Source organism: Hyperolius riggenbachi, chromosome 5, assembly GCF_040937935.1.
Source record: "Hyperolius riggenbachi isolate aHypRig1 chromosome 5, aHypRig1.pri, whole genome shotgun sequence".
Classification (NCBI taxonomy): domain Eukaryota; kingdom Metazoa; phylum Chordata; class Amphibia; order Anura; family Hyperoliidae; genus Hyperolius; species Hyperolius riggenbachi.
In genome coordinates this window covers 442,485,816-442,498,745 of record NC_090650.1, presented here as the reverse complement: position 1 = coordinate 442,498,745, position 12,930 = coordinate 442,485,816, and the positions used below count along the sequence as shown (strand labels likewise).

Genomic DNA, 12,930 nt, shown 5'->3' with positions numbered 1-12,930 from the left:
GGTTTGGACATTTTTTAGTGTGTCTGCCTCAGATCTGAACAATGCCATCTGTTCTCTCTGCCTCAAAAAATTGAGCCGTGGAAAGGCCAACAGCCACGTAGGGACAACTGCTAATTGATTATGTGGGGATATCCCCCCCCCCCCCAAAAAAAAAAGGCTGTCAATTAACATCAGGACTAGGTTCCAGACAGCGGTCATGCAGCCCACATTGTGCCCAAAGTCCAACTGCACAATTGGGACATGACAGTTTTCACCCCAGACACCTCCAAAAAATTACGCAGCAATTGTGTTTTGGGTTAAATATAGGTGGTATCAGCACAGCAGCAGTGGCCTGTGGCACCCTGGTGGTGGGAGCAGCAAAGGCAGCAGGAGCAGGGCAATTCAGCAGCAGCAGGTGTAATGTCTGCCAGGAGCATGCCGGATGTGTCACTTGGCACTTTGCATTTGGCACTTGGCACGTGCAAAGTGCCAAATGCAAAGTGCAAAGTGCAAAGTGCCAAATGCAAAGTGCCAAATGCAAAGTGCAAAGTGCCAAATGCAAAGTGCCACGTGCAAAATGCAAAGTTCCAAGTGCCACGTGACGAGTGACAGTCAGACAGCAGAGGAAAAGACACTAGTGCACACTGTCACACTGGCACTGCTCAATAGCACAGCAGTTCTGTAGTAAGCTAACACAGTAGTACTACTACTCTAACAACTAACTAGCATGGACTGCAGTACTACAGTACTAACTACACAATAACACAGTAATCCTATTCCCTAACCTAACCTATACTGCAGCTAAGGCTAGCAGACCAGCAGGCAGCAGCTGGCCTGGTCTGTGCACAGCACACACACAGACACATAGCAGCTGCCTGCAGCAGCCCTGCAGCACACACTCTGACTGTCACTGAATGAAATCAAGCTAGCTACCTAACAATACAATAGTTTTGTGATAGTGAAGGGGTTAATCACTGAACAGCTTTAGGTTTATCACTGTATACAGCACTTGCTAGGCCAGCAGCACTGGAGCATATCTCTCAGTGAGCAGTGACAAGCAAGGACGAGATTTCTCATCATGGCAGCCCTCCTTATTATACAGGGGGGGCTGGTCAGGGTTCCTTTCTGTGATTGGTTGCTAGGGCTTCTGCTGGGAGCCCTCTGATTGGCTCAATGATGTCATCTCCTTAGTTACAGTTTTCGGATTCGGATATCCGGGTATGCGACCAAATATCCACATAGTGCTATGCAGATTTCAGCCCAGATATCTGGAATCCGAATCCGGTCGGATAGCTGAAAAAAGTTTGGATATCCGGGTTACCCGGATATCCGGAATCCGGATGAGCACCACTGATGGGAAGAGCACCTGAGGAAAAGCAGCAGACAAAAGAAAAGCCACACTCCTTCTCCTCTTCCTCCTTCAGGTGCAGCATCTTCAGCAGCTTTCTCCCTTGCACCTTCACAGCCACCCTCCTCCACTCCGCCTCTGACCTTGAGCGGTTCCTGCTCCTCTGCCCACAGCAGCAGCCAGGTGTCTGTGAAGGAAATCTTTGAGCGGAAGAAGCCAATTTCTGCCAGTCGCCCCCTTGCCTGGCATCTGACAACTGGCTTGGTGGAACTGTTATCCCGCCAGCTGTTACCATACAAGCTGGTGGACTCTGAGGCCTTCCGTAAATTTGTGGCCATTGGAACACCGCAGTGGAAGATGCCAGGCCACAATTATTTCTCTAAAAAGGCGATACCCAAACTGCACCGTGAAGTTAAGAGGCAAGTGGTGTCATCTCTGGCACACAGTGTTGGGTCAAGGGTCCATCTGACCACGGATGCCTGGTCTGCCAAGCACAGTCAGGGCAGGTACATTACTTACAAGGATAGACTCAGGAACTGTATAAGCAGACAGAGGCGCCAAAAGGATAAAACATTCTAAAATGTTTAAAGTGAGAGGAGGCAGGGGTGGATTTACCTCTTCCAAGCAGACCCACACGAGTGTTGTTGTGTGTGTGTGCTTGGAGGGGGTAAGTCCGCCTCTGCCTCCTCTCACTTTAAAGTGTACCAGAGAGAAAGCACCCTCATGTATTTTACCATATAGATCAGTGGGAACATTAGAAAAACACCTACCTTGCTTTCTGTTTCATCCTTCACTGCTCAACCTGCTTGTTATCAGCCCTGATAAAATACCCGACTGAGTATTCAGTCTGGCTTTGCTATAATGACTCAGCTATAATTATTCCTGAGCAGAGCCAGCAGGGGGCAGGCTTGGACATGAAAATACATGAGAGAATACAGACTGAGCTATAAATATTCCTGAGCAAAGCCAGACTGAATTTTCAGTCGGGGATTTTATCAGGGCTGATAACAAGCAGGCTGAGCAGTGAAGGATGAAACAGAAAGCCAGGTAGGTGTTTTCCCTAATGTTCCCACTGAATTACGCAGGGCGTCACTAGAAATCACCGGGCCCCCTGCAAAAATTTGAATCCCCCCCCCCCCCCCGGCCTGCTGAGGGCCGTTTTTGGGCATCCAGGAGGGTCGCAGCATGAGAAGAGAGCGTGGCCGCACATCGGCGCGGAGGGGGGACAGGCCACCCCCTCACCTCGGGCTCTCCCCAGTGCTCCCCTCCAGCATCTATCAGTTGCAGCAGGCGGCGGGCTGGAACACATATTTCCATCTACCGCGGAGGTCCGATCTCTAAGTGCCTCATGCTACTTCCTGTTTAAACAGGAAGTAGTGTCAGACACTTAGAGGAACCTCCGGCAGTGGAACGCATGAAGATATGTGCCTCCTGCTGCCGCTGATATATGCTGGAGTGGAGCGCTGAGGGGCAGAGGCGTATCTATAGGGGTGCACATAGGGCACCTGCTATGGGCACCCTTTGTCACTCACCTGGTGGGCGCATCCCCAGAAAGCAATTAATCACCTCCCTATGTGCAGTAGCTGGCTCATCGCCAACGTTACTGTCTATGCATCCCGCCCGCACGGTGCCCGCAGAAGGAGAGGAGTGGCTGAAGGACTGTGTGCAGCACTCACTGGGACAGGCAGCTTGACGTGCAGCGCTCCCCCGTGTGTCACCTAGCCACCCGCACATGCAGCTACATCCACGCACTGTTTCCTCCTCCTCTTTCCCCTCCCACCTCCATCACAAATGCGGCCAATCAGGACTCAGGAGGGGGATCGGGCATACAAGGCAGCAAGCGGCGCCGACGTTACTATGGTGACCAGATACACTGCGGGGACATATGTCCCCGCAACATCTCTGGTTGCCATAGCAACATCAGCGCCACTTGCTGCCTTGTTGTATCTCCGATCCCCCTCCTGATTGGCCGCATACGTGATGGAGGTGGGAGGGGAGAGAGGAGGAGGAAACAGTGCGTGGATGTAGCTGCATGCGCCGGGTGACACCATGTGTGCACCGCACATTGACTGAGAAGCAGCAGCTAGCCGGGAAAAAGTCCAGCAAAGATCAGATCACATCTGATCTGACTTGAGGTAAAAATAAGTGATTGATCATTCACCACCGTCCACTAACCACCAAAGTGAAGTTAAAGTAATAGGATACCAGAGCTGAAGGACTCTGGTGGTAGTTAAATAGGTGTTGTGGTTAATGTAGTATAGTACAGAGCCCCCAGCCCTGCAAAGCAAAGCGCCCAGCAAACCACCCAGCCCAGCAAAGCAAAGCGCCCAGCAAACCACCCAGCCCAGCAAAGCAAAGCGCCCAGCAAACCACCCAGCCCAGCAAAGCAAAGCGCCAAGCAAACCACCCAGCCCAGCAAAGCAAAGCGCCAAGCAAACCACCCAGCCCAGCAAAGCAAAGCGCCCAGCAAACCACCCAGCCCAGCAAAGCAAAGCGCCCAGCAAACCACCCAGCCCAGCAAAGCAAAGCGCCCAGCAAACCACCCAGCCCAGCAAAGCAAAGCGCCCAGCAAACCACCCAGCCCAGCAAAGCAAAGCGCCCAGCAAAGCCCCCAGCCCTGCAAAGCCCCCAGCCCTGCAAAGCAAAGCGCCCAGCAAACCACCCTGCCCAGCAAAGCAAAGCGCCCAGCAAAGTCCCCAGCCCTGCAAAGCCCCCAGCCCTGCAAAGCAAAGCGCCCAGCAAAGCACCCAGCTCAGCAAAGCACCTGGCTGCCACGGGCTGGAGGAAGCCTTAGGTAAGTGGATCTTTTTTTTTTCAAATTGCTTGGACCATTCCTTTATGACACTCTAGTTGTTATCTATGCAAAACAAGCCATTCAGCTCCACGACTTTCAAAGTTGCAGAGAGTTCTGTTATCTGAAGTTTGTTATCTCAGCTGTCAGGCTTTTTCTTCTGCAGAGAACAGTTCAGGACAGGTCAAAAGTTCACAGCCTGCTCTGTAAAAATCATTTAGAATGCTGAGTAGTGGGGAAGCTGCACATATTATAGAATGATGCAATGTTATAAAACACACTATATAACTGAAAATAAAAATATGAGGATATTTTCTTTGCTTCTAATATTCTAGTAATTATTCGTACTACACAACCAACTTATTATATCATAATTATTTTTTCACTTCAGTGTCTCTTTAAGAGCAACTTTAAACCATGATTGAACTTCATCCCAATCAGTAGCCGATACCCCCTTTTACATGCAAAATGTTTACCTTTTCTCGAATAGATCATCAGGGGGTCTGTATGGCTGATATTGTGGTGAAACTCCTCCCACAGTGTGATGTCATGACCATGGTCCTGACAGTTTCCTGTCTGTGAAGCTCATTGCATTGTGGGAAATTATGGCTGTTTCAGGCTGGCAAGCAACCAATATCTCCCACTGTGCACATACACTGTGTGTATGTATATATATATATATATATATATATATATATATATATATATATATATATATATATATATATATATATATATATATATATATATATATATATATATAACCTTTTAGCCTATTGTGTTGTTAGGTGGTGTGATTATAAGTGCTGTTTTGTTTTCATATCTGTCAGCAGTGAAGATGATGATGTGCAGGCTGGTTGTGGATCAATCGATATGAACAGATTACTTTGTGAATTTCAATCATTTCTTGATCTCTTCTACTTTTTCTTTGTTTGGAGAAATATTTTATTGGGACAATAACCATAAAAATATTACAACATTTGGTTATACAAAGGCATTATAACCGTTTCCCTGCCATTTAGAAAAAATAACAGCTTATATAATTGCAATTAGTGAAAACTATCCCATCAGATTATTAATGCTTGAACTTAATCATATGAACAAAAAGAAAAAAGAAAATAAACAAAACTAATGTCTCTCTTTGCAATGTAGGGATTTATTCCCACCCACCCAATACTTTTTTCGGTAAAGTTCCTCATTAACTTTCAGGGACAACAAAGGGTGATTTGCATATTCAGCAGAAATGCATTGTGGGAGACATTATATGCTCACTACAATCTAAATAATTGCAAATACCTTCTATTTTAAAAAGGCACATTTCTGTTTTGCATAACATTTTAGTAAGAGGGTTTTTTGATATTTTTCAGCCCCTTACACACTCCTGGGAGTTCTGGTTCACCATGAGCTTGTTGGGTAATCTGAAGCAATATATAGTTTAGATATAGGAGGCTTTTCTGACCAGAAAAATCACCCTAAAAGTGGGTGTCCTGAACAGGGCAGTTTCTAGGCTGAATTGCTCCCAGGGCAAGGGGGTCAAAAATGCCCCCTCCTCTCCCTGCGGGTGAGAAAATGTTAATTTCGATGTGGTATTGACACCCTCCCCCCCCCCCCCCCCCCCCCAGTGTAGGTAGCCAGGTATATGTTACCCCAGTATAGGTTAGTCATGTATAGCTGCCCCTTGTATAGGTTAGCCAGATATATAGGTTCCCCAGTATAGGTTAGCCAAGTATACCGTATATATTGGCGTATAAGACGACTTTTTAACCCTTAAAAATCTTCTGAAAAGTGGGGGGTCGTCTTATACGCTGGGTGTCACTTGTCAGGCCTGGTCAGTGTCGGGTGTCAGGCAGAGTTGTAAATACCTCATCCTTCCGTCATCTGGTGAAAAGATAGATAGATTGCGCCCTTGTTTAAAATAATTTCTTGGAATCGCTTCTGGCAAGCAGCCGCTCGCATGGGTAGCAGTGCAGCTTCCGGCGTCACTTGACTGGTGACGTGTGCGCTCCACAATACAGCCCTGCATGAGCGTAATCAGTGGAGCACACACGTCATCAGTCAGGTGACGCCGGAAGCTGCACTGCTACCCGTGCGAGCGGCTGTTTGCCAGAAGCAATTACAAGAAATTATTTTGAACAAAAGCGCAATCTATCTATCTTTTCATCAGATGACGGCAGGATGAGGTATTTACAACTCTGCCTGACACCCGACACGGACACCCGGACCAGGCCTGACAAGTGACACCCGGCACTCCTACTGTGGGGTAGTCATATGCGGCAAATATACCCTAACTTCTACATTTTAACTGGAAAACTGGGGGTCGTCTTATATGCCCAGTCGCCTTATACGCCAGCATATACGGTAGTTGCCCCTAGTATAGATTAACAACCATATATCTATCCTCTACGAGAAATGTTGGTCTGACTCACTATATAAAAGTACAGGGGTCGGCTTATATACGAGTCAGACCTAAATTTCTGACTCATAGCTCGGGATAACGCACTTCATGTTCCCAACCGCTGTCTGCCTGCTTTCTGTTCCCTGGGCAGTGCACACCCGCTGTTTATCCTCACCCTCCTGGTTGGTGACGCTGATCCCCATCCTTCTAAGCCTCAGGGATCCGGTGCTAGCAGCAGGGTCGGTCCACCCATAGCGCCACCTGAAAGGTGTGTGTCAGGCGGCAGTGATGCTAGAGCGGCATCTTGCTCACCACCCTCCCTGCAGCTGCCGGTTGTTTTACCTTCTTGGCGGTGCCTCCTCTATGACAGTCCCTGGCTCCCTCAGTAGCTGCTATAAGCCCTCAGATTTCCTGCGACCCGCTGCACCACGTGATGAAGGAACAGGAGAGCGGCTCCCATAGTGGCGCATATAGAGGAAATACTTACTTCTTATAGATGTACCGTTACCATGCAAACCGCTCTCCTGTTCCTTCATTGCGCGGGTCGATGCTGCGGCCCACGGGGAGAGAGGGTGATCAGGCTGGCTACCTACTGGGGGCACTTATGTGGATACCTATACTTGGAGAAACTATACTGGCTACCTATACTGGGGGCATCTATACTGGCTACCTATACTGGGGGCAACTATACTGGCTACCTATACTAGGGGAAACTATACTAACTACCTATACTAGGGGCAACTATACTAACTACCTATACTGAGGGCAAATATACTGGCTACCTAAACTGGGTGCAACTATACTGGCTATCTATACTGGGTGCAACTATACTGGCTATCTATACTGGGTGCAACTATACTGGCTATCTATATTGGGGGCAGCTATACTGGCTACCTATACTGGAGGCAACTACACTAGCTACCTACTGGGGGAACCTACCTGGCTGACCTAAACAAAAGGGCTGACCTAAACATTCGAAATTGAGGGGGGTTGCCTCAGGCAGCAAAAATTCTAGAACTGGCCCTGGCTGGCAGCCCCCTAAAAAATTAGCCGAGAACCTTGTTGGCTGTGGGGCAGAAGCACCAGCACTATTTGCCTTCCCGGCTTCAGCGCAGCTGCTGTAGGGACTTTCTGATGGTCTCCAGCGGATATAGCCAAGCCGGATCGGGTTCACTCTACTACTGAGCAGGCGCAAGTCATATTGCATCATCCCCTGATATATGCTGGTGATCCCTGCAGCCATGGCATGGGTCATATCAGGATATAGTGCTGGCAGGAGAATAGGTATATAAAGGATTTTGGTTATAGATCAGTGAAAACTTCAACTATAGGAGACTGGAGCCCTGCACTATGATGGTGAGAGTCTGGATTTGCAGGTTTTTCACAGACCCCGGATACACGAAGGGGTAGTGAAATGCTACACAAAAAACGATCTCCTTCTACACAGAGAACTTTACACACAAAACAGAGGCAAAAACAGATTGCCTACTGCCTGCTCCTCCCCTCAACCTCATCTCTTATCCAATAGAAACACACATGGAGAAAGGACATACGTTTCACCTCCCTGGCGGTAAGCCTGGCCTATGTTTGGGCTAGCCGCCGCAGGGGATCACAGCGCCCCGAGAGGATTTTTTTAAATTAAATATTTTGCTTATTGTTAAGCTAGCACCAGGCTAGCTAACTATGTGCGGCAAGCCCCTCCGGTCCCCTCCGATCGCCGCCGTGATACGTACCCCCCGGGATCCCGCGATGGCGCAGCCTCCCAATCAGCACCCGGCTTCGCTATGGGGAGGATCGGGACTGCGCATGACGTTGATGATGTTGATGACGTCATGTCCGATAGCGACGAGTGAAGCTAATTGGTGAAGCTGCCGCTTTCGCGGGATCGCGGACTGGTAAATATAGCCGGCGGCGATCGGGGGGGTCAGAGAGATGCGGGGGGACTTGGGGCACATAGTTAGCTAGCCTAGTCAGCGGCATAGCTAAGGATCTATGGGCCCCGATGCAAGTTTTACAATGGGGCCCCCCAAGCACTCCATACATAACAATTGATATGGCGCACCAAAACCTGCCAATGACAACCCCAGTGTCAGAGATGCAAGAAGGGGATGGGGAACAGTTTGTTATCTATAGAAGTGATTATTATGAGCACAGGACCAATAGAGAGCTAATACTGTGGTTGAGGGAGGGCCCTTCTGGGCCCCTCTGGCCTAAGGGCCCCGATGCGGTCGCAACCTCTGCAACCCCTATTGCTACGCCCCTGAGCCCACTGCTAGCTAACAAATAAACACTTTTAATAAAAAAAATCCCTCCAGCGGCCACTGAAACTGCTTACCGCCTGGGAGGTTAAACGGACTGGAAAGGTATGCTACAACAGGACAACATTTTGAAAAACTGATCAGCTTTGCAGCAGTTTTTAGAAAAACTGATCTGTTTGAAATGGGATCCGATCTGCAACTGGACAAGTGTGTACCGAGCCTAACGCCTGCTGCTTACCTAGTTCACCATATAAAAAATGAATAAAATCAGAAGAAAAGGAAAAAAAGATAGAAATGTTTTCAGTTCGTTCAGTTTTTCATTTTCCATGCTGCTCATCGATAGAAGAAAGAAATACAATCTGGATATTGATCAGTTATTCCCCTTTCCCACTGAGAATCACTATCAGCTGGGATCTCTTTATACTGAGTGTGTTCCAGAAGTGGCCATTGTGTGTTTTGGAGTTTTAGGGGAAAGTTTCTGTATTTTAGTTACAGAGTTAGTTTGGTTGTAATAAAGACTCCGCCCATCAAGCTCAGCCAGGAATTGTTGGATGACAATCTCCATGTGATTTTCTTGTGTTCCCAGAGATGTCACCAAATCACACATACAGAAATAATGCTGCATGCCGGGTGTGTCTGGCCAAATATCTAATGACACCGGAGGGAAAAGGGCACAGCGGTTACCATGTGACTCCAGCCGCCGTTGTGATCGGCAAATCTCCAGCAATCCGAAAATTGTACCAAAACACGAAGAGGGGAAAAGGGCCTTATTATATACAAATACAATTATTATAATGTGACAGTAACTGAGGATTTTAGAATATAAATCAGGGATTGTTCCCGGGGCGTGACTACAAATCAGGGGCCCCCCACCAATACTATGATAGGGCCCCAAAATGTCCACAGCCCTTCCCCCACCTCCCCTGGGTAACCCGCCCGCCAGGCACCACGAGTGCCCCAGCACCCCCTAATATGGAGGGGGGACCCCTGTATTAGGCTGAGTTTCCATTTATCCAGGTGAAAATCCCCATTAGAGCAGTCAGTGACCGGCAATGGGCTGATCTCCAGGCAATGTGAGCTTTCCTGCTGCATAAACTGGATAGTTTGCTGCATGTTTCACATTATACATGTGTGTGTATTAAAAATCATTCATGCCTTTGCATACATTTTACATAGGAAACAATGGAGGAGGAATTCCCCAATATACAAGTGATATACAAAAATTCTAATAAAATGTGCACATTTTTCTATTTTTCATGTGAAAATCTGCATGCAAATTATAACATGTAAAATGCAAGTGTGTATTGGAAACTCCGACCTACAGGGAAGATTAAAGTGAACCAGAGACGAAGCACCCTCATGTATTTTACCATATATATCAGTGGGAACATTAGAGAAAACACCTACTCTGCTATCTGTTTCATTGTTTACTGTTCAGATTGCTTCTTATCAGCCCTGATAAAATCCCCAACTGAGCATTCAATCTGGCTTTGCTCGGGAATCATTATAGCTGAGTCTGTCTTCTGTGCTGTCTTTTCAAGCCCAAGCCTGCCCCCTTGTGGCTCTGCTGAGGAATCATTATAGCTGAGTCATTATAGCAAAGCCCATCACATACAGCTAGTAAGTAGGGATGAATGTCCCGGTTCAGAATGCTTCATAACAGAACTTTTTTTTTCTTTTTTTCAGAACAGAACTTGAACTCTTGAACTTGAAGTGGACCTGAACTCTTGCACAGGTCAGAAGGAAAACATAACAGAAATGCACCCTGTATGTATGTAAGGATTTTAGCCTGTGTAATTCCCCCTCATTTGTGTCTAATCACTAGTTGTAATTTGATCCCTCCCCTGTGTCACATGACTGCCCATGGCAGATAAGCCCATTTGAAAGCACAAGCTGTAATAAAGACATTTTTTTTTGTTTATTATGCTGTTGTGTATGTTTTAGAGCAGAGAGGAGTTCTGAGTTCAGGTCCACTTTAAATGTAAACTGATGCACACCAAGGGGGTGGGGAGCTGCTGCTAACTTACCCCTGTGCGCTGTCCTCCACATTGCATATCTGCTTTGCAGTTACTTCCTCCTTCTGGCTGTGAAGTCAGATATAGCTGGAGAGTTGGAATGCCATGTGGAGAGCAGCGTACAGAGGAGAGAGCAGTATGGGTTGTCCCCTCCCCCCGCCAGGGTGCGCATCAGTGTAAATAGAGCCAATTATAATTCTCTCCCTGTGATGTCACCAGCGGGCGGATCTCTCACATCCTCTGATTCCCCCCCAGATATCTTTATACAACCTTCCCATACACATAACCCAGCATGGAGAGGCTCAGTGAAGGTGGCAGTGAAGGTGTGGAGGTGTCTGATGGGGTCACACTGGGCATAAAAGGAGATCTGCCCGGCCTCATAATCCAGATATATCCTGACTCTATCACTGGGGATCCCATCAGGTAACTGGATCTGTTTCCTGTCATGTCTCACTGAGTAATGATTATCCCTCCTGCACAAACCCCAGGACTTGTTATTCCATCCAATCCCTGACTGATCTCCTCCTCTCCTGGCTATACTGGGGTAACACATCCCGACTCTCCACCATACTGATCCCCCAACATCCACTTCCCAGTAATGTCGCCCTGAGGAGAAACTCCGGCTGCTCAACACCTGAGGGTAACGCTGAAATCTCTCTGGTGTTTCTGAGCGATTCTGCCACTTTGGTGTCCAGGATGCAGTTTTCCTGTCATCTGATATATGTAGCTCATTACCAGCTGTGTTTACATCCAGTAATATGTTTGCAGGCTGTATATAGATCCCCCCAGTTACCCCAAACATGATATCAGATAGAGCTGTGTGTAATGTGTGTAAGATGCTGGCCACATCCAGATCCCCTCCATCATGGAGCTGCTTATCATGTCTGTCCTCCGTGTCACACAAGTCACCTGTGTCTGATTCCTGTAAGACAGTCAGTGGATCAGTCATGTTACACAGCTCCTCAATGTGACGCATCTTCCTGGAGAGCTCCTCCTTCTTTATCTCCAGCTGTCTGATGATGTCATCATAGGATTGTACCTGCCGCATGATGTCACTCAGGACTCTCCTCTCCAGCTCCTCCAGCCGTCTCCTGAGGTCTCTAAACAGGGCAGTGACTCTCTCTGTCTCACCATCTGCTTTTTCTTGTGCCTTTCTCCTGCCCTCCTCCAGACTCTGGACTCTTTTCTCAGCCTCCTCTGTCTCTGCCATCAGTGTCTGCAGATCATTTCTCAGTTTCTTCTTCTTCTCCTCAGAGGCCTCATCCAGTGACATCATCTTATGTCCTACATGTCCCCCGATCATAGAGCAGGACACACAGACACAGGCAGCATCCTCAGTGCAGTAATACTTCAAAACTTCCTTATGGACGGAGCATTTCCTCTTCCCCAGGTCAGTGGTGGGAGGCAGTAAAGTGTGTCCTCCTGACCTGTCATGTTTCCTCAGGTGATGATCACACAAGGAGATCTCACACTGCAGACAGAGTTTAGTAGCAGGAACAGGAAAGTCACAGTAATTACAGAAGACCCCGGTCTGCTCCTGATCTGTCTCTGTAGCATGAAAAGCCTCACAGATATTATGTAGCCTTGTGTTCCTCTCCAGCTCAGGCCTCCTCCTGTATATCTTCTGACATTCAGGACATTTATATTCCTGTAGATCCTCCTGATGGTCCCAGGCTCGTGTGATGCAGCCCCGGCAGAAGTTGTGGCCACACGGCAAGGTCACAGGATCTCTATAGATCTCCATACAGATGGAGCAGCGGAGCTCAGCAGTCACATCAGCAGAGGCCATTGGCACACCTGAAATCACAAGAGCAGGTTAGGTATTTCTCTGTCACATGACAAGTCAGGTGCAGCCGGTTACACTGCTTTCACCGGTTACCTGGATAAAGCTTAGAGATGTATAGATCATATAGCAGTAAAGCAGGTTTAGGGATTATCAGCATAGGGTGCTAGGTGTGTCAGCAGGGCAGTTTCTAGGCTAAATTGCACCCAGGCCAGGGTGTAAAAACCAGTAGATGCCCCCTGTCACACGCCCCTAGTGGCCAGACCGCACAATGCCTTCCATTCGGTTTCAGCACACAGACCATGCAATCTGTGGTCGCAATTGGTGCGCAGAAACCACTGGAATTTGACTGCAGGCTGGC

The 12,930-nt window shown here is 47.9% G+C and overlaps 1 protein-coding gene and 1 long non-coding RNA gene across 2 annotated transcripts in view; one reads left to right on the top strand and one right to left on the bottom strand.

The window, feature by feature from the left end:
* The window catches only part of LOC137517933 (uncharacterized), a 76,627-nt gene extending 65,956 nt beyond the window's left edge, over nt 1–10,671 (top strand). The window contains exon 3 of the long non-coding RNA XR_011020715.1: nt 10,458–10,671. This is a non-coding gene — a long non-coding RNA (uncharacterized lncRNA). The remainder of the gene's footprint in view (nt 1–10,457) is intronic.
* Nucleotides 10,672–10,976: 305 nt separating this feature from the next.
* On the bottom strand, nt 10,977–12,575 carry LOC137519486 (E3 ubiquitin-protein ligase TRIM39-like). The gene has a single exon (XM_068238442.1). The coding sequence runs from the start codon at nt 12,573–12,575 to the stop codon at nt 10,977–10,979; it is 1,599 nt and encodes a 532-aa protein (XP_068094543.1).
* Between the last annotated feature and the right edge of the window lie 355 nt (nt 12,576–12,930).